General features: G+C 38.3%; 1 protein-coding gene across 3 annotated transcripts; it reads right to left on the reverse strand.

Annotated features, from left to right (window-relative positions):
* SLC30A4 (solute carrier family 30 member 4) lies at positions 1-26454 on the reverse strand. 3 transcript variants are annotated; one of them, XM_021695534.2, is made up of 7 exons: positions 26047-26454; positions 18493-18639; positions 7942-8095; positions 6167-6281; positions 5249-5354; positions 4329-4463; positions 1-3570 (listed from the first exon to the last, which is right to left on the reverse strand). In XM_021695534.2, exons 1-7 carry the CDS (start codon positions 26435-26437, stop codon positions 3416-3418), a joined length of 1203 nt encoding a protein of 400 aa, XP_021551209.1. In that variant the 5' UTR covers positions 26438-26454; the 3' UTR covers positions 1-3415. The 3 variants fall into 3 exon arrangements, with proteins under 3 accessions (XP_021551209.1, XP_021551208.1, XP_044774083.1); XM_021695533.2 differs by having other exon boundaries at positions 6083-6281; XM_044918148.1 differs by lacking the exons at positions 1-3570; positions 4329-4463 and having other exon boundaries at positions 5260-5354; positions 6083-6207.
* Positions 26455-27140: the final 686 nt, after the last annotated feature.

Genomic DNA, 27140 nt, shown 5'->3' on the forward strand with positions numbered 1-27140 from the left:
TCTCAGGGTCGTGGGTTTAAGCTCAGCGTGGAGCCTACTAAAAATAATAAAAAAGAAAAAGAAAAGAAATTTAGCTAATTGTGCTTGTTTCAGAAGTGAATGACTATCTTTTCTAAAGTAATGAGTAGTTGTTTGAGAAACAAAACCCAGAGTCTTACTAGAAATGATCTTCACTCATGGTTGTACAGTGTAGTCTATTGCTATCATACTTATTCTGTAAAGTTCAGTGTGCAGAGAAATTTGGATCAGGACAAGCAGCTGTTAAAAAAAAAAACGTTCTTCCTCACCTAGAAATACATTTATAAGTGGTGCTTTGTTTCTGAAAGATGGTTTTCCTCACATTAAAATGAACGGAAAGCTCATGTATCTAATCTCGCCTGTGTCTATTCTGGGAAAATTCTACTAAAGACAAACACTGTCAGTGAAGACACTTGAGTTCAAGAGACAGAACCAGAACACTGAGACTTTCAAGAGCAGGAAACTTAATTTTAGAAAATGCAAATAAAGTACCAAAATCTGAAAAGAAAACAGTAAAATAAGAGATCCTGTGATTTGGCAAACAATACTGATGGGAGCTGCAAGCTGCGAAAACCTGGGCTCACGTTACACAAGGCACAGCTCTAATATAAAGTGTATGTGGGAATTCCATTTGCTTGTGGTTCTTCATTTCAAAGCCCTCTGAGAGATGCCTTATTCAACTGTATTCCTCACATTAGATTTCTAAGGCAGCATGATCGTTAATGAAAAATAGGTCTTTCTCTAAAATCAAAACCCTGCCCTCTGGTCAGAGTTGTGAAACACGGGTTTTATGTACACAAGTAACTCTGATTATTTGCAAATGTTAATTAAAATACATCACACTGAAGAAACTGCCTAGTTTTTATGCTGTGATCTGTTCTCCCAGTGCAAAATTAACCATGCTAGGTGTTTATCCACAATTCGCCACCGCTTGTCACAGGATGGTGAACTCTTCCTATGAGGGCTGGCTGAGGGGTGTAACTTGGGGTTGCAGCTCGGCAGGTGAGGGACAGACCCAAGGCTCCTTATCAGAGGCAGACCACTCCCTGGTCCCCTGGTCGTATCTGCTAAATTCACACACTCCTTTGTGGGTTTTGTCAAGTTACAAAAAGGGAAATCTATCAATTCTCAGTCTCACAGACCCAGTAAAGTACAAAATCTGTAATCCTTGCTACAAAAGACAAAGACAGGAAACTTCATGTGTACCTCACTTTCAATAGAACACAGTCATTAAGATTCACAGAAGTTTTCAGTGTTTCTGCATTTTACAAAAGGCTCCTTTTCAATCCTCGAATGGATTTTAGACTGTTTTATCAAGTAACTTTTCAAGAAATAGGTTGATATGAAAAGTAAGATATACCTATTTAAGATAAAGGGAAGTTTACAAGAAACAAGCTCCGTGGACATGGGAAACAACTACAAATATGGGAAAATCCCTTAGCATATAATGGATATTCTTTTCCTTTCTCTTGCTAGGCACCCCAAAGTCCATAAATGTCCAGATGTCCACTGAAATGCTTCTCATTTATTCTTATTTGCCTTCCATATTTATGAGAATTTTGGTTTAAACAGTTTATATACCACCCAAATTTTTGAAAAATTCAAATCATTATTTTAAATGGATCCACAGTAAGAATCCCCTAAAGTTAATTTTCAATTCAATTCAGTAAATACTTACTGGATTTTATTCAATACCATTAACCCTCATCAACCCTTTTTTGGGGGATACCATCAACTCATAATCATCTTTCAGGTAAATTCAGATTTTATCTTCAGTTTACTTACAGTGAAGTACTTGGTAGAAAGAGGAAATCTGTTTCCTATCCTTCTTTGATATTTATAAGCCATGTTTATGTAGGCTTTCAATTCATAACCTGTCTGTCCAGTACACTGTACTCTACTCTTGAGTCTCTGCGAACCCAAAGAACCATAGCCATTCTTGGTTAAGAAACTGTCCCTGTGAAAACGGACTCCTGAAGTGCATAAAGATAATCTCAAAACCAACAGTTGCAAAATGGAACATGAATAGTCACAGCTGCCTCTTTAACACAACTGTTACCAATTAGGTTGCATTCAGTTTGGAAAGTTTCATGGTTAGCCTCCCCACACCACAGACTGACTGAATGTCCATCCCTATTCCTGTGCTTTGAAAAACACAAACACTAGGTCAAAAACCCTCGACTTTCTTTCTTTCTTTCTTTTTTTCCAGAGCAATGTCTTCTCCCTATCTCTGGGCATTTCTGCTGTGGTATTATTGGAAAACCTCAAAATTATATCTTAGGGTTTCTGGAGTCCCTGGAGAATCCCTAACCCATATCATCAAACAGAAAATCTCTCTGGAGGAATGTGGTTAATCCACATGTGAAAGATGGGCATTATAAACTGACCCTTAGTCCTCCAGAGTTTTACCCAGAAAGGCCCCAAACTGACTAACTGGTAAGGAGGCCGGAAGCAAGGTACCAAGCAAACTTCTAGTTCTTGAAAGGACAGAGGACCACTGTTTACATTTTGCAGTCTCCTCCTATTCTTAAGTAAAGATAATTCCATGAACAATAAAAATGATTTCAGGAAGACTTAAATCTGACATTCCACACTCCATCCTTACTCCTATATTTTGTTTTACATTATCATATTGTAACTTGAGTTTAAGATGAACTTCTGCCATTCAGAATAGTATTGAAAATACTTCCTAAATAATCCTAATGACAGTGATCACAATATGTAAAGATTTGGTTCTGATTAAGATTACAAATAACCCAAAATGTTAACTCTGAGATGCAAAACCCCATAACATCTGGAAAAAACTGTTTATAAAGTATAACTATAATAATAACTAAGTTATTTGTGAAATAAAACATTTCTGAAATGTGGGAATACATGCTTATTCCACTCTCTGGATAATGGCTAGTACTCTCTGAAATCTGCTGAGAAATAATTTCTGTAAAAAGAGAGCTGGGTGTCAAATTTCAGAAGCCGGATGTCAAGATTACATAATAAAAAAAATTCAGTTTTCCAGCACTGGCTTGATAAAAAATGGTCTTTAAAAAGGATTTTTAAATGCAAATACTGAATTCTTGATGCTTCTTTTAAGACATGTACTTTGTCATAATTAATGCAGTGTGGTCTTGGATTGTCTTCTTTGAGGTATCCGTGGAGTCACATCTTACTCTCTGAATAGCGTTTTGGAAACACCTTCATCTGACAATCAGGGTGAAGTCTCATCTTACCATTAAACAGAAACTAGCGCTGTCCGGCTGGAGTGACTGTTCTGAGGGACCCTGCTTGATGTGGACACAGCTGGTAGGGAGTCCATTTCCTCAGGCAGATGTGCGCATTTACTGCCCTCAGCTCTGTGACTGCAGGATGAATAAGGCAGTAGTCCCCAAAACGTATCAAGTTAAGGACTGGAACTCTGACAATGTGCACAAGTTCTGTCCACTTCTTGCCTGTAACTCTGAAGCTGAACAGTGCATTTATACATGCCAAATGTGTTCAATAATACATGCTTTGCTTTGGACTGTACTTCCTCCCATTTAGATGAACTTCCAGGAACTGCAATGTCAAGAAAATACTATTACTATTCATTGTACACAGTTACAATGACACAGGGGAATAACAATATACAGTGAACCTATTCTTATTCGTTTGATTTCTCCCCCTTGAAGCTACTCTGTTAGAGAAGTACGCCAGTTTCCAAAGCCAGGATGGCTTCTCATTATTCCAATCCCTCCAGTCCACTCGCAGGTAGAGAAAGAATACTAGACATCAATTACAAATCTTTTGCCTGTTTTTTTTTTTTTTAATAAACCCATATACATATTATTTTGATAAATAAAAAGCATCAATCTGTGAAATGACTTTAGGAAATAAAAACAGGTCTAGCTTTTCTTACATAGGAAAAGCATGGTAAATATACTTCATGCCTTAATCTGAAGGCAAAAATCAATTTGCAATGTCTCATCTTAGGGGCGCCTGGGTGGCTCAGTCGGTTAAGCATCTGCCTTCGGCTCAGGTCATGATCCCGGGGTCCTGGGATTGAGTCCTGTGTTGAGCTCCCTGCTCAGCGGGGAGACTGCTTCTCCGTCTGTCCCTCCCTGTTGTGCTCGCTTGCTCTCTCTCTCAGAAAGATCTCAGAGATCGAAAATTATTGCTCTGCTGTTACTGATCTGCAACACACCTTTTGAAAAGCCTGACCCCTCCCTTAAAGCAAATCTTTCCAGCAGAAAAGTCTTCCTGCTTAATTATAAGCACAGATGTTTAATTCTAAAGAGAAAGTCCATCAACCCCAGCATTTGCTATCAGCAACATACTTAGCTGTATGTGTACGATGGCAGTAGGTTTTCCTGAAGTAAGAGACCAGATATTTAAATCTTCCACGGAATATACATCTTCTATTTTCATCAAGGCTTCTTTGATATAGTCTACATTCAAATGGCTTGGTACACCTATTAGTTCAGAATATATCATTTACAAGTAAAGCTTATTTTGGGGAAGAAAGTTATACATAACTGATAGAGCTTTTTTTTTTCCCCAAAGAAACCAAATGGCTTTATCAAATTCAGTTTAAATGGACACTTTAAAATATCTTAATACTTTAAGATAAACCATGCACACATAAAGCAAGATATGTATAAGAGGTTAATAATTTTTAAAATGTTCACTCTCGCTAAAAGAAATATCAAACCTGAATACTTCATTTAACAAATAAGCTAGGATACACAAAAAAAGGAAAAAAAAAAAGGGGGACCATCCAGTGATGACGAACCTGCTGTTGAGAACTTACATACTTAGACATAATATCAGTAAGTAGGCATGTTGAAAATATAACAAAGTATCAAGTTAAATGGGAATTAAGGAATTAATAAGCCACTAAACATAATTATATCAAGAATCAAAAGAGTTGTATTTTTGTCCCAGCTCTACAGTTTATTAGCAGCATTACCTTAAGTAAGCAAGTTATGTTACCCCTCTGAAGCTCAATTTCCTCATTGGTAAATGGGGATAATGTCCACCTTACCTACTTTTCTTAGCTATTATAAGGATCAAATGGGTAACAGAGGGAAGAGTACATCAATTCTTATATGCTACATACACATAAAGTCGTGTAACTATAGCCTAATGCGCATCAGTAAAGAGAAAGACATGACTCTTACTCTAGAGTGCCCCCCACCGTCAATCTGATTGAGGGAGGTAATAAACTCACAGTGGGGATATTATAGTGAGATCTTACCTTCTAGTATTATAACTATTGTGTCCCATATGATGCGAAATGTTGTAAAAGCCACAAGTAATGAAAATACATATGTACAGATGGGATCAGCAATCTTGTATTCTGGCTGAAAGGTGACAGAACAAAACTGTGTGATTAAATACAGACCAACATAAAACAGACTGTAAAGCAAAGCAAGCCATACTCTGCCCCTGTTCTTTAGCCTTCTATACCAGGACTGAAGAATACCTTTATTTTTGGATACTGCAATTGAGAAACATCTTCAGTCTTTCCTAGATTGTTAAAAAAAAAAAAAAAAAAAAAATTTTTTTTTTTTTTTGCCTTTCCTTGTAAGACCTAATTCCAGAAGTTTAATCATTTGTTCTATTGTTTTCCTCTGTGCCTTCCCTAAATCTTCCACCCAGAACCATAGAATATGAGAGCTGGAAGGAATTTTAGCAGCCACATATTTGGTCTAAGCCTCTCATATAAAAGAGGAGGGACTTGCTCAGAATCAAAGCATTAATGGCAGAGCCAAGACTAGAACCCAAATCTCTGGATTTCTAGTCCAGTGTACATTCTGGTACCTAGCAGTTCAGTGACATGGCTTAAAATTGAGTTCCCTAGTGAAGGCAGTCTAGAAGCCAGCTACAGACAAGTTAACTCTGTGAAATGACACTATCATGTTTACTGCTAGCAAAAGAGCTATACTGATGGCTCGATGAAGCCTACCTAAATGCAAAATGAGTAAGGCTGGCTTTGATATCCAGTATATTGATAAAAGACAATTACCTTAATATTTTTAATATTGAAATTAAATATATTTTAAAATAGAAAAACCAGCAATCCTATTACCTTGAATCTTATGATGTATGCAGCTATTAGTACACCAACACTCTGCACCAAGTCCCCCAAGGCATGTACAAATGCAGCTCTCACCGCCAGGCTGTCCTGCCCATGGTTGTGCCGACAGCCAGAACCTGTGGTAGGAGAATTTGAAGGCAGGGAGTGGGAATGGGAGTGGTGACCAGACTGGTTCAACAGAAACCCCATTCTGTCAAAATAAAAGAAAACATTATTATTCTTCCTAGTATTGTTGATAAAAATATTTGTTACAAATCAGACATTAATGAGGCAACATGGAACTCATTCATTTAATATATATATGAGCACCTATTATATATCAGGTACTGTTCTAGGTATTGGGGTCAAAACAGTGAATAAGACAGACATATCCCTATCCCCATGGAGCTTATGTTCTAGTACAGAAGGCAGAGAAGTAAACAAAGAAATACATAATATACTGCCAGGCAATGCAAATGGTTTGAAGAGAAGTAAAACACCACGAGAGGATGGAGAGTGCTGGGGCAGTGCAGTCTGTCAGAGAAGGTCTGAGAGTCCTTCTGGGCAGAAACCTGGATCAAGTCAGGAAGCAGCTTGTGGTGGTGAAAGGGTGTGCTAAGTAGCAGGAATACCAGGGCAAAGGCCCTTAGAAGAAAATGTGCTCTATGTGTTTCAAAAAAGCAGGACAGTTGTTGTGGCGAGACTAAAGTGAGCAAGAAGGGACGCCTGGGTGGCTCAGTTAAGTGTCTGCCTTCGGCTCAGGTCATGATCCCAGGGTCCTGGGATGGAGCCCCACGTAGGGCTCCTTGCTCATCAGGGAGCCTGCTTCTCCCTCTGCCTGCTATTCCCCCTGCTTGTGTTCGCTCTCTCTCTCTGACAAATAAATAAATAAATAAAATCTTTAAATAAATAAATAAATAGATTGAGCAAGAATGCTAAGGTATGAGTTAGAGAGGCACACAGGATCTTATTAAAAAGGCCATGGTAAGGACTTTGATTATATTTTAATTAGGAACAGAAGCCAGTAGGGCAGGGATTGGCAAACCATGGTCTGTAAACCATAGGTGGCCCACTGCCTGTTTTTGTAAATAAAGTTTTATTGGGACACAGCTGTACTCATCTGTTTACATACTAAATGTGGCTGCTTTTGTTGTCTAACCGCAGAGTTGAGCAGTTGTGACAGAAACTGCCAGGCTCTCAAAGCCTAAAATAGTTATTATCTGGACCTTTACAGAAAAGTTTTCTGACTACTGGTCCAAATAAGTATATAACCTAAAAATTTCATAGCTTTCAGGGAAAAAGTTTATAGTTTAAAAAAAATCTTGTTAATATAAAAGTTAAAAAAAAACTTTGTCCCATTTACGTTCCAAATTATTTGTCAAATTTCAGTATAACTGAGCAAATGAGAAATTTATAATTCCATCAGTGTTTTATTAACATAAGAAAAATTAATATGCCATATAATTTAAAAATACATAAAAATACCACTGCACATTACTGAATGCATGGTATAATAGACTCTAAGTTCACAGAACTTAAAAATATTAATGTGAAAATAATATAGAGCATATGATACCATAATGGTATGTACATGCCATTATAAAATTGTCCAAACCCATAGAATATACAACACCAAGAGAATTACATACGGATGTAAACTAGGGATGCTGTGTGGTAATGTGTTAATGCTGGTTCATCAACTGTAACAAACGTACCACTCTGATGGAAGATGTTCTTAATGGGGGAAGCTATGCATGTATGAAGGCAGCGGGTACATGGGAAATCTCTGCACCTTCCGCTCAATTTTGCTGTGAACCTGTAACTATTCTAAAAAATAAAGCTATTAAATTTTTTTTTTAAATAGAGCTTACATTACATTAACAGCAACTCCAACTGCTGCAGTGATGAGCATTATATCTCCATTTATTTCGTATTTCATATGGATAGTTCTTTGGACAGCTTCATATAGGAGGAATCCCATAAGTATATACACCAACAGCACACTAATCATAGCTGATAAAACCTCTGGAGGGAAAAATATAAACAACAAATATATCTGTAGCATGACTATTACACTTCATACAAATTAAATATTGTACAATATTTTATTTATATCTTTCCTCTGAAGAGATGAAAACACTGTATCATTTCTGTCATGTTATTTTCCTTATTTAAAAAGTGTTTAGTAGTTTGCTCTGGATTCTCCACCAATTCATTCTCACCACTCCCCACTTTCCCCTCATCTCTTTAAGGTCAAACTGTGTATATTTAACAGACCACATACATGGTAAAAAATGAAAAACTGAAAAAAATTATTTGTAACGTACATGATCACAGACTAATTTCCCAGTAGAAAAGTACACTTACAAATCAATAACAAAGTGAAGAATGTATAACAAAAATGGATAAAGGACACAAATACTAATACACAGAAAATTAACAGAAACAACCAATTTATCAAAATCAATCATAATACAAGAAATTCAAATAAGAATATAATTGTTTTTTATCCCTTACTAAATTGGTAAATATTAAAAAGTTTGATGATAGCCACAGTTAGCAAGGATATACTAGTGGAAGTATCAAGTGGAACTATCTTTTTGGAGAGCAGTTAGTAAAATGAAGCAAAATTTTAAATGCATGTATTCCTTCATTCTAGGAATCTATTCAATAGAACACATGATATACATGCAAAGATATACCTACAAGGTTTTTCACTGTAACTTCACTAGTATCAAAAAATATCTGGAGAGAGCTTAAATGTCCACCAATGAGGAACTTAATGGATAAAGTATGATATATACATATAGTGGAATATCATAAAGCCATTTATGTTAAAAAAAAGAAAAAAAAATCAGGCAAATTGATAATCACAAGAAAGACAAGAAAGTGTTACATCTGGGAAGTGGGACTAGGAGCTTGGGAAACTTAGTTTTCATTTTATTCTTTTTGGTAATGTTTGAAATGTTTTAAGTTTTACCACAAACACATTATTACTTTTAGGCTAAAGAAAAATAATAAGGCATGCAAGTATTCATGAATGCACTTTGACCCAGAAATTCTTCTTCTTGGAATGATATACACCTTCATGTTAACTGAGCTACACATATGCAAAATGAGGTGTTATGAAGTTATTCATCAAGCACTGTATATAATGGCAAACAACTGAAATCAATAAAAAAGTGATTAGTAAGGGCCCTATAACACGGAATACTATGCAGCTGTTAAAAAAGGATATAGCTTTTTATGTTCTGATAAGGAGTAATCTCCAAGATACAATGTAATGTGAAAAAAGCAAAGTGTGTATGGTATGTTACTATTTGTGAGAAGAAAAAAGAGAATACATAAATAATATCTGTACATGCAATCTCTGAAAGGACATACAAAATACTGATAAAAAAACTGGTTATGAAGAAAATGGGTGGCTGGGAGACAGGGACGACTGCACTATATATGCTTTTATATCATGTGAACTTTTACCATGTGAGTATACAGTAGAGATAATCTTGTATCTTTTCAAGATAACACAATAGGGCAATGAGAAGTACTTACATTTTTAAATAACTAACATTATAATATAAAACAACTACTGACACTCAAAATAATAAAAGCAAGAAAATACTTTTAAAGAAAACTTTTCCTTTAGAGAAACCAGACACTGATCTTGTTAAAGGTAAAACAATCTGGGAAACTGTTATCTGAGTCAAGTCACTGCTCAAAGGTTCCAGGCAGTTCAAATATATTGAACTTTGATACATTTTTATTCTGGTGCATAAATTACAACAGAGGAAAGTTATCTAGCAGTTATAAGCTGTTTCCTGAACACATCTCAGTAATGTAGCTAAACTCCAATAAAATCCTGTGCATTAGCAGAACAAATGTTGGGATAACACAACATACAAAACCATGGTTTTTGTATTCAAAACCATGGTACAAAAACAAAACAAAAAAAAACCATGGTACGCCTATTTCTGATATACTAATCATCACACTTCAAAAGACACATGCGGCTGAAGAAGACCGAGAAAGACACTCTGAAATACACAAAGCTGTGGAGAGACTACCACATCAAGTGCAGATTCTCAGCAGCTTGAGGACAGGACCAGTTCCATTCCACATCACATTTTCTGTGACATTCAGCCGAGTGGTTGTCATGTAGCAAATATTTATGGATGGATTTGCTGAATGAGGTTAGTTAGGTTGAGCAAGGGGAGATGATAAAAGGCTATACAATTAAGGGTAAGCTAAATGTGAATAATAGGTTATTTACTAAATCCCAAAAAACAATAAGTAGATTGGTTAGAAGAGAAGAATTAAGCCAAATACAAGACAGAAAATGCATAGAATTTCTCGTCTTAAATTATAACTGCTGATGGTAAAGTACACACTTATTAAAAAAATAACTAAATTATTTTTAAACTGTAAATTTCATGTACTAGCAGTGCTTCATTTTACTCACAAAGTAAGAGAACTTTCTCTTTAAAATTGGTATTTAACAGGGTTGCCTGGGCGGCTCAGTCATTAAGCGTCTGCCTTCCGCTCGGGTCATGATCCCAGGCTCCTGGGATTGAGCCCCACATCAGGCTCCCTGCTCCACGGGAAGCCTGCTTCTCCCTCTCCCACTCCCCCCTGCTTGTGTTCCCTCTCTCACTGTGTCTCTCTCTGTCAAATAAATAAATAAAATCTTAAAAAAATAAATAAAATTGGTATTTAACATATACCAATTCTGGGGCAACTGGCTGGCTCAGACAGTAGAGCATGCAACTCTTGATCTGGGGGTTGTGAGTTCGAGCCCTACGTTGGGGGTAAAATTTACTTAAAAAATACCAATTCTTCTCAAACTCTTCCCCTCCACACACCCCGCCCGAAAAAGAGAACTTTATCATGTAGTCAAGGTTGAAGCTACCAATTAGGCCATAGTTTTTAAGATGACTTAATCAAATTGTTAATATAAAATTATAAAGCAATACTCTTATAAAAATTCATAACTATACAAGTTAATGACAAAGTTGTGATTGCTTACGAAAATCTAAAACCAATAATTAAAAATTCTTTCAAAACCCCCTATAATTAGGTTGACAATACAGTTTTCCTGGGATAGTCCCAATTTATGTCTGCTGTCCTGGCATAATTATTAAAAATGCCCCACTTCACTCTCAAAAGTGTCCTGGTTTGGATGATAAGTGGTAAGTTACACTAGTAGGTACGCCAGATAAAATACTGGATGTCTAGTTAAATTTGCATTTCAGATAAATAATATTTTAGGATAAGTATATCCCATGCAATATTTCAGACATATTGGGAGTCCTGCAAGAGTGTGTGTGTGCATGCGCAGACCACACACTAAAGCTGGCAACTCCATATCCCAGTGATAATTTTCCCAAACACTTAAAATCACCTTTTTGTGAACTTTTATACAAGGCACAACCAATGAAATAAAATTTATTTTACTTCAAAATAAAGTTAAATGAAAGTCGAACTAAAGCATGAACAGAGATCCTTGGCAGGGAGGATCCCCACACTTAGAAGGCCCACTAGGCTCCTGCAGCCTACAGATGAACACTCACTTTTCCACACCAGTTTTCACCCACGTGAGTAGCATAAAAGGGATCCCAGCGTCTGCCCACAGTTAAGAGTAATGGAATTCAGCTGATTCCTAGAAACTGCTAAACGACATATTAGGATGCTGCTATCAAAGATATGCCTTTTCCAGCAATTAATGAAGAATGTGTCATGTCTCATTCCCTTGGTGAAAAGCAAAGACATTCAACTTTTATTTTTTATTCTAATCACCTGTCAAAATGTCTTGTAGACAGAATACTGATAAATGCAAAAAGAAAAAAAATTTAAGATTTTTAGGGCTGAGATTTATAACCGAGAAGTATAAAACACAGATAATACTATATAGCTAAAAATCCTAGTAGTAGTAATACGATCATTTATTTTGATAAAAGCTCTTTCACTGTGAATAAATTCAACTGGTGAAATGTCATGAATAGGACGAATTAGCATTTGCAATTTTTTTCATAGTTTTTTTTTTTTTTTTTTAAGAGAGGGAGGGATGGGGGGGTTCGGGGAGGGACAGAGGGAGAGAGAGAGGACCCACACCCAGTGCAGAGCCTGATGCGGGGCTCGATCTCACAGCCCTGAGATTGTGACCTGAGCTGAAATCAAGAGTCGGATGCTTAACCACCTGAGCACCCAGGTGCCTCTTTCATAGTATATTTTAACATGATGGAATGTAGATAAACATAGGCAAGATTTTTTCCTCCCAACATTTAAGAGAGAGGAAAGGTTTCCATCAACAACCAAATTATGACTTCTCCAGTCTTCTCATTCTTGCTCTGGGTTAGTCTCCAGTCACAATAAAGTTTTTCAACACAAAGGCGTACATGACATATGGATTTTTCATTTTTGAAAGGAGACCCAGAACTTTCACAATTGAAACCCCAGATTTCCATGAACATTACTACCCCAGGAACTTTAGGTAAACTTGACTATAAATGGAAATTTATCATAAATGAAAAACTCTTGAAAGAGATTTTTATGGAAATTCTAGAAAATCTATTATCATAGTAGTTCCAACATATTTTGCTACTTTACGCACAAATAATTAAATCATTCATTTGACTGAACTGTCACACTGGATGAGAGAACAAGATGAGTGAATATGTGTTTTTTATTATAACATCACTTAGGTCTTTTCATTCAGCTGAAATATAAACAAATGTTTATGGTCAATGATCTATTAAGGCCAAAATATACCCTGAATTTCACATACAGAGAATAAGCAGTTTTGGTTTGAATGGCTAACAAATGGTAAGAAAAAATATCAAATGGGAGAAAATACAGATGACTGTCAAGTTTTGATAGTACTATAAAATGTGAAAAATGTTTATTGCATATTTTAACACATCTATGAATTTCCAAAACTAGACGTTTTCAAGATTTATATGAAAAACACCGAGTCCTTCTCTGTCCTCCTGTTACTCTTCTTATAGTACCTTATTCTTTTGCTTCCTAGCATTTAATATAACTTATAATTATGTTGTATTTGTGTACATATTTACTGCCTATCTCTCCAACCTATACTATTACTCATTCAGTCAACAGGTAACTACTGAGCACCTATTCAGTGAATGAATAACAATTTGCTTCAATTATGTAAACCACACTCAACCCAAGCATATTTTTTATTTCATGAGTGCTGCCTAAATGTACTGGCCTATCATAACTGTTAACTTTGCTAATGCTCTGTTGCCAATAATGAGTGTATTTCCTTTAAATTCCATAACGCTAGTCTATTGCCCCAAAAAACTATAGCAAACATCTAAAGACAGGTTTCAGAGGTTTAAAAAAATGAACAGGGAAGGAGAGTGGAGACGGTATTCTCTCCTGTACTTCCTTTTATGTTATTTCTCTTTTTTACCTTCTTCAATAAAAGATAGGAAGGAAAGAGAAGGAAAATCAGTTAGGATTTCCAAATTTGTATTTGTATTTTTTTTTTTTTAAAGATTTTATTTATTTATTTGAGAGAGAGAGAATGAGAGAGAGAGACCACATGAGAGGGGGGAGGGTCAGAGGGAGAAGCAGACTCCCCGCTGAGCAGGGAGCCCGACGTGGGACTCGATCCCAGGACTCCAGGATCAAGACCCGAGCCGAAGGCAGTCGCTTAACCAACTGAGCCACCCAGGCGCCCTGTATTTGTATGTCAACTCAAACCACAGACAACCCTACTACACTCAGGCTAAAGACATCACAGAGCATTTTTCAGTGGCCTACTGTTGCCACTGGAATACCACGCTAAACTGCAAAGCAGTCTTTGGATCCTTTCAGTTCCTATTCTAAATAATCTGTTTCCTGCCTTCTCACCACTCCCTCTACCCCATACCCAAGGTGCCCAGCACTCTCAAACTGACTTTTGGCCCAACATGGACCACCTCACTCACGTCTTCCTTCTGCCTCAGCAAAAACTCCAATTTCTAGGAGGTACCTATTCTTTTCCACATGTTCAGGTGATATGAATTCTCCCTAAGATATGAATCATTAATCGGCATAGCCGTCGTCAGGGGTGGGAGGACGTTGTTAAAATGAATCACTAACCAGGGAGAAGAGATTTTGTTTTTTTGGCTGCATGTATAGGGAAAGAGATTTTTTAGCTGAATACTTTCTGCTCCTTTAGCATCAGGGAATGAAACAGCAAACGACAGAGAATTAGCACTGCGCAGTGGGTAACAAATCACAAATCTACTGTAGTAGAACCATCATCTAGCCACATCTGCCAAGGTCTTTGCCGAGTGGAACTACACTCTGCTACAAGCCTCCTGCACTGTCGCTTTGCCATTAACCTAGGCCGATGATTTGCATTGCCAAAATGTAAATCCTGCTTTTTTATTTCAAATACAAACAACTCTTACTAAGTCCTTTTACATGGTAAGATACAAGATAGAATCTCCATCTTAATCTTATCCTTGCAGCTTCTTCAGCCCAAGAACTCGAACAAAAGCCTTATAAATAAAAGTCAATTAAGCTCATAATCCACAGAGAAGGATAAAAGTAGAAAGCAAGGGGATAGCACTGTTCTCTTGAGAATAGCAGTTCCCCTTTGGGAAATAATGCTGTTCTTCCTAAGGATCTGTGGGATTTCTGCTACAGTGTGTTTCATTAAGTTCTAAGTTTTATTAACTTCCAGGATAAAAGGACATACCCAGAGTCAAATGAATCCAGGCATTTAAAAATATCTCATATATGGTTCCTAGCCTGCTCCCCCTTTTCCCACAAAAGAACTGCCACTGTAGCTCACTGTAAAGTAGTAAAGAAAAGAAAAGAAAAACCTGAATGACTTTACACAATCTGTGAGTTCACATGAAGGAAAGGAATGTACCACCAGAATGGAACAGATTTCTGGGACAGCTATTTGGTCCTCCCCTCAAATCTAAAAACACCTTTCTCTCACCCTCACTAAATGATTTTTGCTAAAATAAATTTAGTTACATTGCCAAAAATGTTACCAAAGGGGTACCTGGGTGGCTCAGTCGCTTAAGTGTCCGGCTCTGGATTTTGGCTCAGGTGCAGAGATCGAGCCCCATGTGGGGCTCCACACTCAGTGGGGAATCTGCTTGAGATTCCCTCTCCTTCTGCCCCTCCCCCCTTCTTTCTCTGGAATGAATAAATAAATCTTAAAAAAAATATATTACCAAAGACCTGAGTTAAAAAGTGCAGCTCTAAAAACTGCTGCTTAATCATCAGGGTGAATCACCTTACTTTTCTTCTCCTACTACCTAACTAAGTTATGCTCAGAGAATTCTGATTAGCAGGGAGGGAAGACAGGTAATTTGGGGGTGTGGAGCATTTGAGAGATATGAGAAGTGTGGGCAGGATGATATACTGGCAGGCGGAAGAGGGAAGGAAAAGAAGATTGGAACTAGCTTTTATTGGGAATTCACTCTGGGCCAGATCTACCAGGTCAGGTACTTAGACCTTACCACCTTATGTATTCTTTACAATTCTGCAATGCAAGTGTTATCATTCATATTTTACAAAAAAAAACAAAAACAAACCCTTGTACTTAGATTAAATCATCTCTAAAAGGTCATATAGCTAGTAAAATTGCAGATCTCTGATCTGAACCAAAGACAACTTATTCACAAAACTCTAAAAGTGGAAAGTACCAAAACAAATAGGACTGCTCCTGCCTGACATCAGGGGGAAACTCTCTTCTGACTAATTTCTTACTTAGTCAAAGGGACCGAGAAATCAGGCTGTACCAGCCCGTTATGTTATGAATCAGATAACTTTTTATAGTGTAGTTTGTGAATATAATCACAGTTTCAGAATTACAGACAAATATTTTCAAGTCCCAAATATTTTAGTCCCCAAATTTCAAAAATATCCCTATTCCTAGTTTGGAAACTGGTTTAATTTACCCCAAACACAAGTGATTGGAGGTTCATGAGCTATATTAAATGATCTGTTTCCCAGTTTCCATGTCCTTATTTACTCAGCCTGAATAAGCAACAGTTCAGCTAATAATCTTGTGTACTGCACTTATTACTGCCAGACACACAGAGTTTAATATTATCTGTTTCCATCCCTACTTCATTCATGGTCTAGAACAAAATACAATTTCATAAAAATAGCTAATAAAAATGTGACAAATGCTATTAGGCATGTATAAACTGTTAGAAGCAAACAAAAAGGAAATAAATGTAAGGAATGGTACTATTACTATCCATCGTCCACAGACACACACTTCCAGGTCTAGAACTGGGTATACAGTATGCTGCCTTTTGCATAAGACAGGGTGGCAGGGAATGGGATATGAACATGTATGAGAAACACATAAGGTAAGGTGGTAAAGTATTGGTGACCCAATCACTTGCTTCTCTCTGCTGTTTTTATTTGAATGAACTCTCAGGGGAGAGGAGTCAAATGCTGTATCTAGTCCATAATTGTGAACTTTATACTTTTAAGGAAAAAGGAATATTTGACTTTCTACAGAAACGTGCAGAGATAAATAGGAACATTCAGTTCTATTTTCTCTCACCTTTTCACAGTGCTTGCTGTCTATGAAGAAATGAAGTGACTAGATAAAGTATTTCTTTGGTATCTAATAGAATTTCCATGATTATGGGTTCTCATTATATGTAGGACTTTCTATGTTCTGTTATTACATGTTTCTGAGAGGAGAATTCCACTATTTTCATTAGCGTTCCAAGGGGTCTATAATCTAAAAGGTTAAGAGCCGCAGGATAAAATGAAATGCACTCTTTCAAACAGTGGTAGAAGGTAAAAAACCCCATTCCATAATGCTGTGTTTGAATGTTAGATCTTAAATTGAAGGTGTTTAAATCACAAGAAATTAAAGTTTGAAAATAATCTTGAAGTTGTTTAAAAAGCCCAAGGCAATCAGGTAACAAATGACTGTGTAATATGTTGATAACCAGTGGGTGCACTGTGCAGTGGGTAACAAATCACAGACACACCTCAGGGCATTAGCTCTCTGGTACAGCAGGCAGTGGACAGGGCTGAGGGGTGGGGGAATTTCCCAACCCGATGATCTGGATAGCGACTTGGGATATAGCCTTTCAGGTACAAAGGGGTTTTACATAGAAGGCCCAGTGACTAAATTTTAGAAGACCTAGATGCTGAGTTAAGATGAAGCTAAAAAGTAACCAAGAAGGGGAAGAACTGACTGATATATTAGCCAAGCTCAGTGTCTCTACAAAATTAAACTGCAAGTTGTTAATTCTGGTTCTTTAAGACAGGTTGTGCTAAAGCTACCTAAATGTCAGCTTCTGGATTCTAAGCAAATGACATCTGGACATATGGCATTTCACATACTAGTTCAAATAACTGTTTTATACATATTTTTAAAATAAGTAAAAAAATCTAAAAACACAGTAACACAGAGAGAGTTGTATGGATAACCATGTATGATTTTAACCTCTCAAATATTTGTTCAAAATAGGAAAATAAAAATATGTGTATACTGTTAAAGAAAAAAACTTAATGACACTTGTCAACACATGGTAAAGACGACTTTATTCAAGGGGGGAAGCTACCAAGAAAGGTAGAGGACCACTGCAATAGAACTCTGCGTTGGGCGGAGGGGCGGGGAGAGATTGGGTTCAGCTGTGAATACTGTATGGGCAAGTGGGAATTTAGAGCCAAGGAGCAGTGTGGGAGTCAGTGAACGGAAAATTACTAAGAGGAAACATCAGGGGTGAGGGAGATTCTGGCAAAACTGACTTAAGAGAATTTTTGCTAGAGACAGGCCAGTGCGATGAGACATCACCTAGGGGATAACCCATCAGATACTGAGAGTGGTGGGGTTCTGTTAAACTGGCTTAGCAGGGTTCTTGCTAAAACAGAATTTTATAAGGAAGTACACAGATGGGCTTGGGAGAAGGCTCAGGAGACTGACTAAAATTTGGTCAAGCAAAGAATCTTTATCAGCATTTACAGAATTATGATGATACAATGGCAGCAACGAAGGTCAACCACACAGTATATGTGAAACATATTATAGTATTGCTTAAGATCTGGGCTAAGCAGCTTTGGCTGGAATACCTGAAGTGTGAGAAAGAAGCTAAACTCATGCCTAGCCTAAACTCATGTGATTTTGCCTGGTTGAATAAACTGACGGTAAACTTTTTTCTGATAACATCTTCAGGAAATACGGAACAACATTTAAAGATTAATGATTACCATATAATTTTATATGTGTAAACTGTTTATCACTGACTAGGCTGAATGTATCCTGGACTATATGTATCTGAATAAACTTGTTCATCTATTTTCATTTGCTTTATTCAAATAGGTTATCAACAGAAAGACTTCAGTTACTCAGAGGTTAGTTATAGTTCATTGTGGTTTTACTATGAAATTTTATAAACCAAAAGAAATTACCAATTACCTACCTAAGCGATGGAATCCAAAGGTGAATCTTTTGGTTGGTGATTTTGAAGATAGCCACAAAGCAAGCAGGGTCAGTATGATAGCGCTTAGGTCAGTTAACATATGAAGCGCATCTGTCATGATTGCTAGGCTGTTTGCAATATATCCACCTTGGAGTAAGGATGAGAGGGAAGAAGGAATAAGTTAATTAAAATAATAAACATAAGCAAACCAAAAATATGTAACATCCTACAAAACATCAACTTTGAACTAAATCTTTATCCTATTACAATTAAATCAAGATATCCTGAAATTTTATGCAAAACATTAAATATGTGTGTATTTTTGTGGTGAAAATGTCCATTTCTATGAACAGATTCTCTGAGGAGTCAATGACCTTAAAAAAATTAAGAACTGGGGCGCCTGGGTGGCTCAGTTGGTTAAGCGTCTGCCTTCGGCTCAGGTCATGATCTCAGGGTCCTGGGATCCAGCCCTGCTTTCGGGCTCCCTGCTGCTTCCCCTGCTTGAGCTCATGCTCTCTCTCTCTCTCTCTCAAATAAATAAATAAAATCTTAAAAAAAAAAAAATTAAGAACCACTAAACTGGGCTCTAACACATAAGAAATTTTGTGTTTTAGTACTGCAGCTTTTACTCAACCTACTAATCCTACTATTAGTGAAATTAATAACCACAGTATCTAAGTATTACAAGAAAGCTGAAGATAGATACTCACTTGTTTGAAAGGGTTTGACCACAAAATTAAACTGAAGAAATTTTTTAAATGTACATTAGTTCAAAATGAAGGATAAAGATAACTGATTCCCTTGGGTATAGATAGCAGTGTCTCAAGAGAGATTAAAGGTGGTATTTAGAATAAAATTTTTCCAGGCATTATATGTATATATGATATATAAAATTAATTTTGTATACATGTATGTGTGTGTGTATATATATGTATGTTGTTCTATTATGGTTAACCAATTGTCTTAGCACCATTCATTGAATAAGCTTTTTATAATATACAATATTCAAACCTTTATGTGTATCAGAATCACCTGGAAGATTTGTTAAACTACAGATTGCTTGCTCCACTCCCAGAATTTCTAATTCCAGAGGGCTGGATGAGGCCTGAGAATTTCCATTTTTAACATGTTCCCAAGGTGATGCTGATGCTTCTGGTCTTGGTATCTTTGAGAATCACTGTTACAATGAACTTCATGTTCAGGGTATTATGACATGTAAGTGTGCGAAGCCGTTGTTCCCCTCTTTCTGGGATGAGTGTGCAGAGACAAGAGCAGCAGGTCACTGAGCTGGTGATCTTGTAATCACATCCATTTACTCCAGTGTGCTCTATACAAATGCCACTTTTAATATTCCCTTGACATTAAAGAGCTGGAAATCACTGAGAAAAATACAAGTTGGTGGCTAAGAGGGTTTTGGACTCTCTGAGACTCCCTCAGCAAGTTACTTAATACTTTTGAGCCTCAGTTTCCTTATCTATAAAATAAGGGTAATACCTTAAAGCTGTACTGTCCAGTGAGTCTTAGAGATGATGGAAATGTTCTATCTGTGCTGTCCAGTAGAGTAGCTACTAGTCACATGTAGCTTTTGAGCATTTGAAATATGGATAATGCAACTGAGGGATTTATTTTATTTAATTTTAGTTAACCTAAACTTAAAGAGCCATGTGTTGATAATCATCAGCAAAAAAATAGCAGAGTAAGGACCTCTGAAAATCATCTCCTCTATGAAAGTAATGAGAACATGGGCAAAAATGGTCCAAATCAGCTTTTTTTTTTAGAACTCTGGAAATTAACCAAAGGCTGATACAGATAGTATTCATTCAAGGAAAACAACTGAATCTTTATAAGAACATCGAAAATTCTGTAGCCTTGGACCCATCTCCCTCTCTCCCGCTCTATGGTAGCCCTGAAAACCAACAGGCAACAATCGTGGTGAAAACCAGCCTGGCAGCCACTGCAAGGGATAAAAGAGGGTTAGAGATACTTACAAGCCCCATTCCCAAAGAACTATCATTATTTGATCTGCCTGGTAGTTCCCTGGGGAAAAGCACACTAGCAAGGCTGTTTTGACTTGACTTAGGATCTGTCTTAGGCAAACCCTGAGGAATGTTTGTCAAAAAACAATCCAAGGGAATTGTTTAATACTGCAGCTGCCTAAAGCAATAGATAACAATGTGCTCCCTGTATTCTGAAATTTCACAATCATATACCTTGGTATGGGTTTATTTTCACCCAATTTGCTGGGTTTTTGTTTACTCTTTTTATCTGGAAAGGTATACACTTCAGTTCTGGGGAAATTTCTTAAACTATATTGTTGACAATTTCTTTTCTTCTGTTTTCTCTATTCCCCAAATTCCTATTATTTGGAGTTTGGATTGATACACTAATTTTCTTATGTTTTTTCTCCTATTATGTATTTCTATCTTTTTGCTCTACTCTGAGAGATTACCTTAGTTCATCTTATAACTTTTTTATGGAGTTCAAAATTTTTTTGTTTTTTATTGTTCAAAAGCTCTTTACCTTGAATTTCTTTTTTAAAGCAGTCTATTCTTGTAGGTACATATCTCTTATTTCTGTGGATACTATGTAATTATTATATCTGTTTAACTAGTTTCCTTAGTCTTCCTCTTGACCCACACTTCTAGGGGTACCAGGTGCAACCAATTCTGGGCCTACTTAGGATTCTGAAGAGCAGTAGTTCTCAGTATGGTCCCCAGTATCAGGATCCCCTGTGAACTTGTAAGAAATGCAAATTCTCAGGCCCTATCTCAGACCTACTTAATTAGAAGCTCTCACCCAGCAATTTGTGTTTTAATAAATTCTCTAGGTGTTTCTGACGAATTAGTGTAAACTGGGTTGATTCTCGGCTTTCCCCAACTGCTACTTAGGAGGTGGCTTTCTTGGGTCTATTAAGTCAGTTATTTCTTTTATCTATCTCCTTTCTAGTTTCCCAAAGTTATGTTGTTATTATCTTGTCTCCACTTTTCCCCATCTATGTGGACACACACAGACCCACATGTGGATGGATATATGGCTATATACATATATATACATTTAAAAATCCCTTTATTTCAGTTTGAGAGGCTTCAGGAGAAAGTACATTTAGATACATGAGTTCATTTGCCATCTTTGAGTACTTTTGGGAAGTCTGTTTACATTCATTCTTCAAGCTTTTTCACTCCCAATAAAAATGCAGTTGTTAATCAATGACTATTACTAAATCCAAAGGATAGTTCTCATCTCATTAGACCTCTCAGCAGCTTTAACTTATTTATTTCCACTTGGAAATACTCTATTTTCTTAGATTCTGAAATACCTGTTTGTCTTTTGCCTGACGTCTAAAGTTGGAGTTCCTCAAAACAGACTCTGTAGGTGGTTTTTTCCATTCTGATAGCACTACACACTCTATCGACTTGACCTCTCTTCTGAACTATAGACTCATATCTAACAGCTCACTAGACATCTTTACTGGCTATTTTACATACATGTGATAATGAACATTGTCTAAAACAACCCTTGAGCCCAGGCCTAAATCTTGCTCTGTATTTTCTCCCTGCCTAATAAAAGACATACAATTCCATACACTCAGTTGCTTAGGTGAGAAACTTCAGAATCAATCCCCACATCTAAACCATTAGTCAATTTTGTTAATGTTACCTCTAGAATATTTCTCAATCTCCATCCACACCAGTCCAAGCCATAATTGTTTCTTTTCTGGACCTCTGCAATAGTTTACTTGCTTCCATTCTTGCACCCTCCAATCCATCTCCACATAAGGGCCAAAATACTCTTTTAAAAACATAAATCCCATCATATTACTCTCCACTTAAAAGCCTTGACTGGCTTTTCATTGTACTTAGAATTAAAAACTACACTCATAATATGGTCTATCAGAACCGGCCTGATTGGTCCTCTGGCCTCTTTCTCTCTTGCTTATTATATTCCAGTGAAACTTGCCTTCTTTTTAGGTCCTTTTAAAGAATTGAAGGTTTTTAGGACTTTTGTACATGCTATTCTCTTCACTTGGAAAACTCCTCCACTCCTTTTGCTTGAATAACACTTTTTTTTTTGGTTTAACTGTACCTGGCTCATACATAAACTATGTCCCACGGGGTTACTATGTCTTATAGTACCTTGTTCTTTTGCTTCATAACACTTAAGGCCATATGGATTTTAAATTTACTTATTTGTTTAACATCTGTGCCCTCCATTAGACTAAGTGCTTCAGATAGTAGGTTTTATTTACTTATTTTTTTTTTTTAAAGAGTTTATTTATTTGAGAGAGAGAACGAGACAGAGAGAGAGAGCATGAGAGCGGGGAGGGTCAGAGGGAGAAGCAGACTCCTCGCCGAGCAGGGAGCCCAATGCAGGACTCGATCCTGACACCCCAGGATCATGACCTGAGCCGAAGGCAGTCGCTTAACCAACTGAGCCACCCAGGCGCCCCAGATAGTAGGTTTTGTAAAAGTACTCAAAAAATACTTGCTGAATGATCTAAAGTCTCAAAGCAAGTTAGTGGCAAAGCCAAGATTCAAAATCAAGTCTTCTCTTTCAGATCTTTAAATTACCTCATTTTTTAAATTACTCCATACTTTCTACATAAGATGCCTTATTTCTAAGTGCTTTTGATACACTTTAATAAATGCTCTACTATATACAATTTAATTCTATGTAATATTCTGAATATTTTTTAAAAAGATTTTATTTATTTATTCATAAGAGAGAGAGAGAGAGGCAGAGGGAGAAGCAGGCTCCCCGCTGAGCAGGGAGCCCGATGAGGGACTTGATCCCAGGACCCTGGGATCATGACCTGAGCCGAAGGCAGGCGCTTAACCATTTGAGCCACCCAGGCGCCCCTGAATATTTGTTAATGCTTATCCTAAGTATTAGTATTTTTGTATTATTTAAGATTTTTATCTTTGAAAATAAAGTCAGTATTTTAAGTAAAATACTTATTGTGGTTTTCACAAAACAACATTTACCAAATAAGAGATTTCAAAAATGGTATGTCAAGACAATTTTATCTTAATAATTTTTACTTAGGTAAAATAAACTCTAATTTTAAGGGGGAAAATTGTGATTAATATGATTTTAACTTCAAATACAAAATATTAACTTCAAGAATTACTAAGTCTGGGGCGCCTGCGTAGCTCAGCCAGTTAAGCGTCTGCCTTCAGCTTAGGTCATGATCCCAGGGTCCTGGGATGGAGCTGCAAAGCCAAGCGCAGGGCTTCCTGCTCAGTGGGGAGTCTTGCTTTTCTTCCTCTCCCTCTGCTCCCCGCCTCGTGTGTGTGCATGAGCACGCACTCTCTCAAATAAATAAATAAATCTTAAAAAAAAAAAAAAGAATCACTAAGTCTTAGTGACTTGATATTCTAGCTGTGTGAATTTGGGCAAGTCATTGAATCTTAGTGTGTAGAGGCCATGCCTTCTTACCTGGCCACAACTTCACTTTTACTTCCTTTACAGCTTAAGCATTTATAATTCTCTATCACAATAAAAATTAATTCAGGGCGCCTGGGTGGCTCAGTTGGTTAAGCGACTGCCTTCAGCTCAGGTCATGATCCTGGAGTCCCTAGATCGAGTCCCGCATCGGGCTCCCTGCTCAGCAAGGAGCCTGCTTCTCCCTCTCACCCTCCCCCCTCTCATGTACTCTCTCTCTCTCATTCTCGCTCTCTCAAATAAATAAATAAATCTTAAAAAAAAATTTTTTTTAAATAAAAATTAAAAAAATAAATAAAAAAAATAAAAATAAATAAAAATTAATTCAGCAGAAGTTTATTGAATGTCTATTCTGTACCAGTCATTGTTGTAGATGCTGGGAATGCAGCTTATATTTCAGTGGAAGAAGACAGATATTAAACAAGTGAATATACAAACAAGATAATCTCAAGATGCTGAGGGCTTTTAAAGTTGGGGAGAGAACAGGAGAGATGAGATATCTACTTTAGTCAGTCAGAAAAGGTCTCTCAGAGTTATCTTTTGGGGTAAGATACGAATGTCAAGAAACCAGCCAAGAGAAGATTGGGGAAAAGGCACTCCAGGTTAAGCAGTGTTTTTCAACTGCAGGCCCTGATCTGTGGAACACGAAATCAATTAAGTGGACTGGGGCCATAATTGAAAAAACAAAATACTAGAACGCATCACAAGAAATGAGACTTTTGTTTCAGTTATACATATATTCACACACATATGTGTGTATGTGTACTTAACATACATATGTATGCATGCATGCCTACCCAGATCACAATGTTAAGTGTAGTTTTTTCTATAGTGAGGTCAAGAAAGTTTGAAAGCCACTGAGGTAGAGGAACCGGCCAGTTTGAAGGCGTTATGGACAGGAAAGAGCTTCGTGCGTCATAGGGAGAAAGAAGGCCAGCATGGCTGAAGTGTGCACTGGGGAGGAGAGGTATAAAATGAGGTAGGAAATGTATATAATTTTCCTATATATAACCTCTGGCCAGCATCTTAATCTGGACTGCCACCTGTTCTCGTAATGGTTAATCATTAAGAAACAATATGGCAGATTTATCTCCCTGCTTTAATGTCACTTTGTAAACTGTCACTAAGAGAAGTTAGCAGTTACACTAATGTGACTGTGAAATTAATCTCTAAGAATATATTTTTTAGTGAGAATGTATTACTTGAATTATCAAAAAGTGGTAAAACAGGACGCCTGGGTGGCTCAGTCCGTTAAACGTCTGCCTTCCGTTCGGGTCATGATCTCAGGGTCCTGGGATGAGTCCTGCATCGGGCTCCTTGCTCAGTGGGGAGCCTGCTTCTCTCTCTGCCTCTGCCCCTCCCCCTGCTTGTGTGCTCTCTCTGGCAAATAAATAAATAAATCTTAAAAAAAATACTAAAAAATACTATAAAAAACCAAGTTCATAAACCCCCGGGGGAGCCCTCTGGTTCCTTTCAGATCCTGAGTATAATGAAAAACTTTAAAGGTCATATTTAATTTTGCAAATCTCTTGGATATAAATACAAAAGGAAATACTAACAAAGAAGAGACCGCTTAAGTCAAATGTAGAGGAAAAAAGTAAGGAGCCTGGGACTGTAGATGTGCCTCTTCCACTAAAAAGCCAAGTGTCCTCACAACTTGTTTCACTCTCTGGGCCCTCAGATTCCTTATGTGTGAAAAAGAAGGAAGAGCAGGTGTTCAGTAAGTCATTTCATACTGTAAAATTTTATGATTCTACGTTTAGATCACTTACTATTTTAAATGATGCAAAAACCAACCTGGTGTTTTATCAGAATTTTTTAAAGAGGAAGTTACATGATATACGATGAAGCTAATGTACTTAACTTTACAGTAGGTGTCACAGTGTCTGGAGAACGAGAAGAAAAAGTCAAAGTTATCTCTGAAAGTTTATGTCCTACTTGGGTTGATCTGCACTTTGGAACCGTGTGGACTTTTCCTATCACGAGATCAGTATCTTGATAAATAACAAACTTCCTGAAAAGAAAGTTTAAACCTCAAATCATGTGTAACTAAAGCTTGACAACAACCCTCGGGACAAGGTAAATGGAAAGTGAGTTGGCAACACAACTCACCTACAAGTTCTCCAATCATGAAAAGCAAGTAAAGAACGGCCGCAATGGTCAATCTGGTTTTCACCTTTCTCTGCTTCAGTAACTCTCGCTGTCTGCTGCAGTTGTCACAGGGGTCCACCTTCAAACTCAGCTGACTGTTGGTCAAAGCTAAGTCCTGGTCCAGTAAGGAATCGTCGTCGGCCTGCAGGGCCGGGTGCGCCCCGTTAATAGGCCTTTCTGGGATTTCAGAACCATCATCGGCCACCACAACTCGAAGTTTGTTAAACCGAGAAAGCCCCTCGTCCCCCACCTCGTCCGAGAAGTCAAAGGCGCTGGTGTCATTTAAAAACAGCGGCGCATCATCCTTCCTTAGCAGAGATTTGAGGCGCTTCCACGCGCCGGATCCGGCCATGGCAGAGGCTGAGCCGCCGCGGCACGGAAAGGCTCGGTGCAGGCGGCCGGCCGGCGGCTGCGCCGGCTCCTACTTCACCGGAGCGCCAGTTCCCGATGGCACCGCCGCGCGTCCCTCCCCATCCTGTGCAAAACGAAACACGTTAACACGTTATAAATTAAAGGCGCCCCAACACTGCCCACAAGTTCCGAAGCCCCGGCGGCGGGGGCGCCAGGCCGGCCCGGAGGCGCCCGGGCTCCGCGAGGGGGCGGCGAGTCTACCTGGGGCGCTGCCGCGGGGCCGCCGCTCATCTCCCCGCCCCCGGCCGGCTCGGCGGGGCCGACTCGCACAGCTCGGGCCGGGGCCGCGCGGGGAGCGGGGCCGTCCTCGCGCCTGCCGCGCCCGCAGCTCCAGGCCGGCTCCCCCGGTCTGACAGGTTCGGGGCCCGGCGCCGGGGGCTGCCGCCTCTCCCCGCCCTGCGCGAGGCCGCGCGCGTGCGCCGGAGCGGCCGCAGGCCAGGAGCGCGAAGGAGGGGTCGGCACGAGCACACGCAGGCCCGCTGCGCAGGGCTGCGGCGCCCGGGAGGGGCGGGGCAGGGGCGCGCGCCGCATCCCCCGCCCGTCGCCCCAGTCCCGGCTGCGGAGCCCCGCGCGCCTGTCTCTGCCCGAGGGGCACTCACAGGGATGCCCGCGTGTCCGGCGTAGCCCTGCCGCCTCCCCAGGCG

The sequence above is a fragment of the Neomonachus schauinslandi genome, chromosome 9 (assembly GCF_002201575.2).
Source record: "Neomonachus schauinslandi chromosome 9, ASM220157v2, whole genome shotgun sequence".
NCBI lineage: Eukaryota > Metazoa > Chordata > Mammalia > Carnivora > Phocidae > Neomonachus > Neomonachus schauinslandi.

Excerpts from the sequence above, each read along its gene's own strand:
- SLC30A4 (XM_021695533.2), bottom strand. The coding sequence starts at position 26,437 with ATGGCCGGATCCGGCGCGTGGAAGCGCCTCAAATCTCTGCTAAGGAAG. Across the intron at positions 6,282-7,941 it reads GGAGTTGCTGTTAATGTAAT|AATGGGGTTTCTGTTGAACC; the intron begins GTAAGCTCTATT and ends TTATTTTGACAG. Across the intron at positions 5,355-6,082 it reads CATACATCATAAGATTCAAG|CCAGAATACAAGATTGCTGA; the intron begins GTAATAGGATTG and ends GTCACCTTTCAG.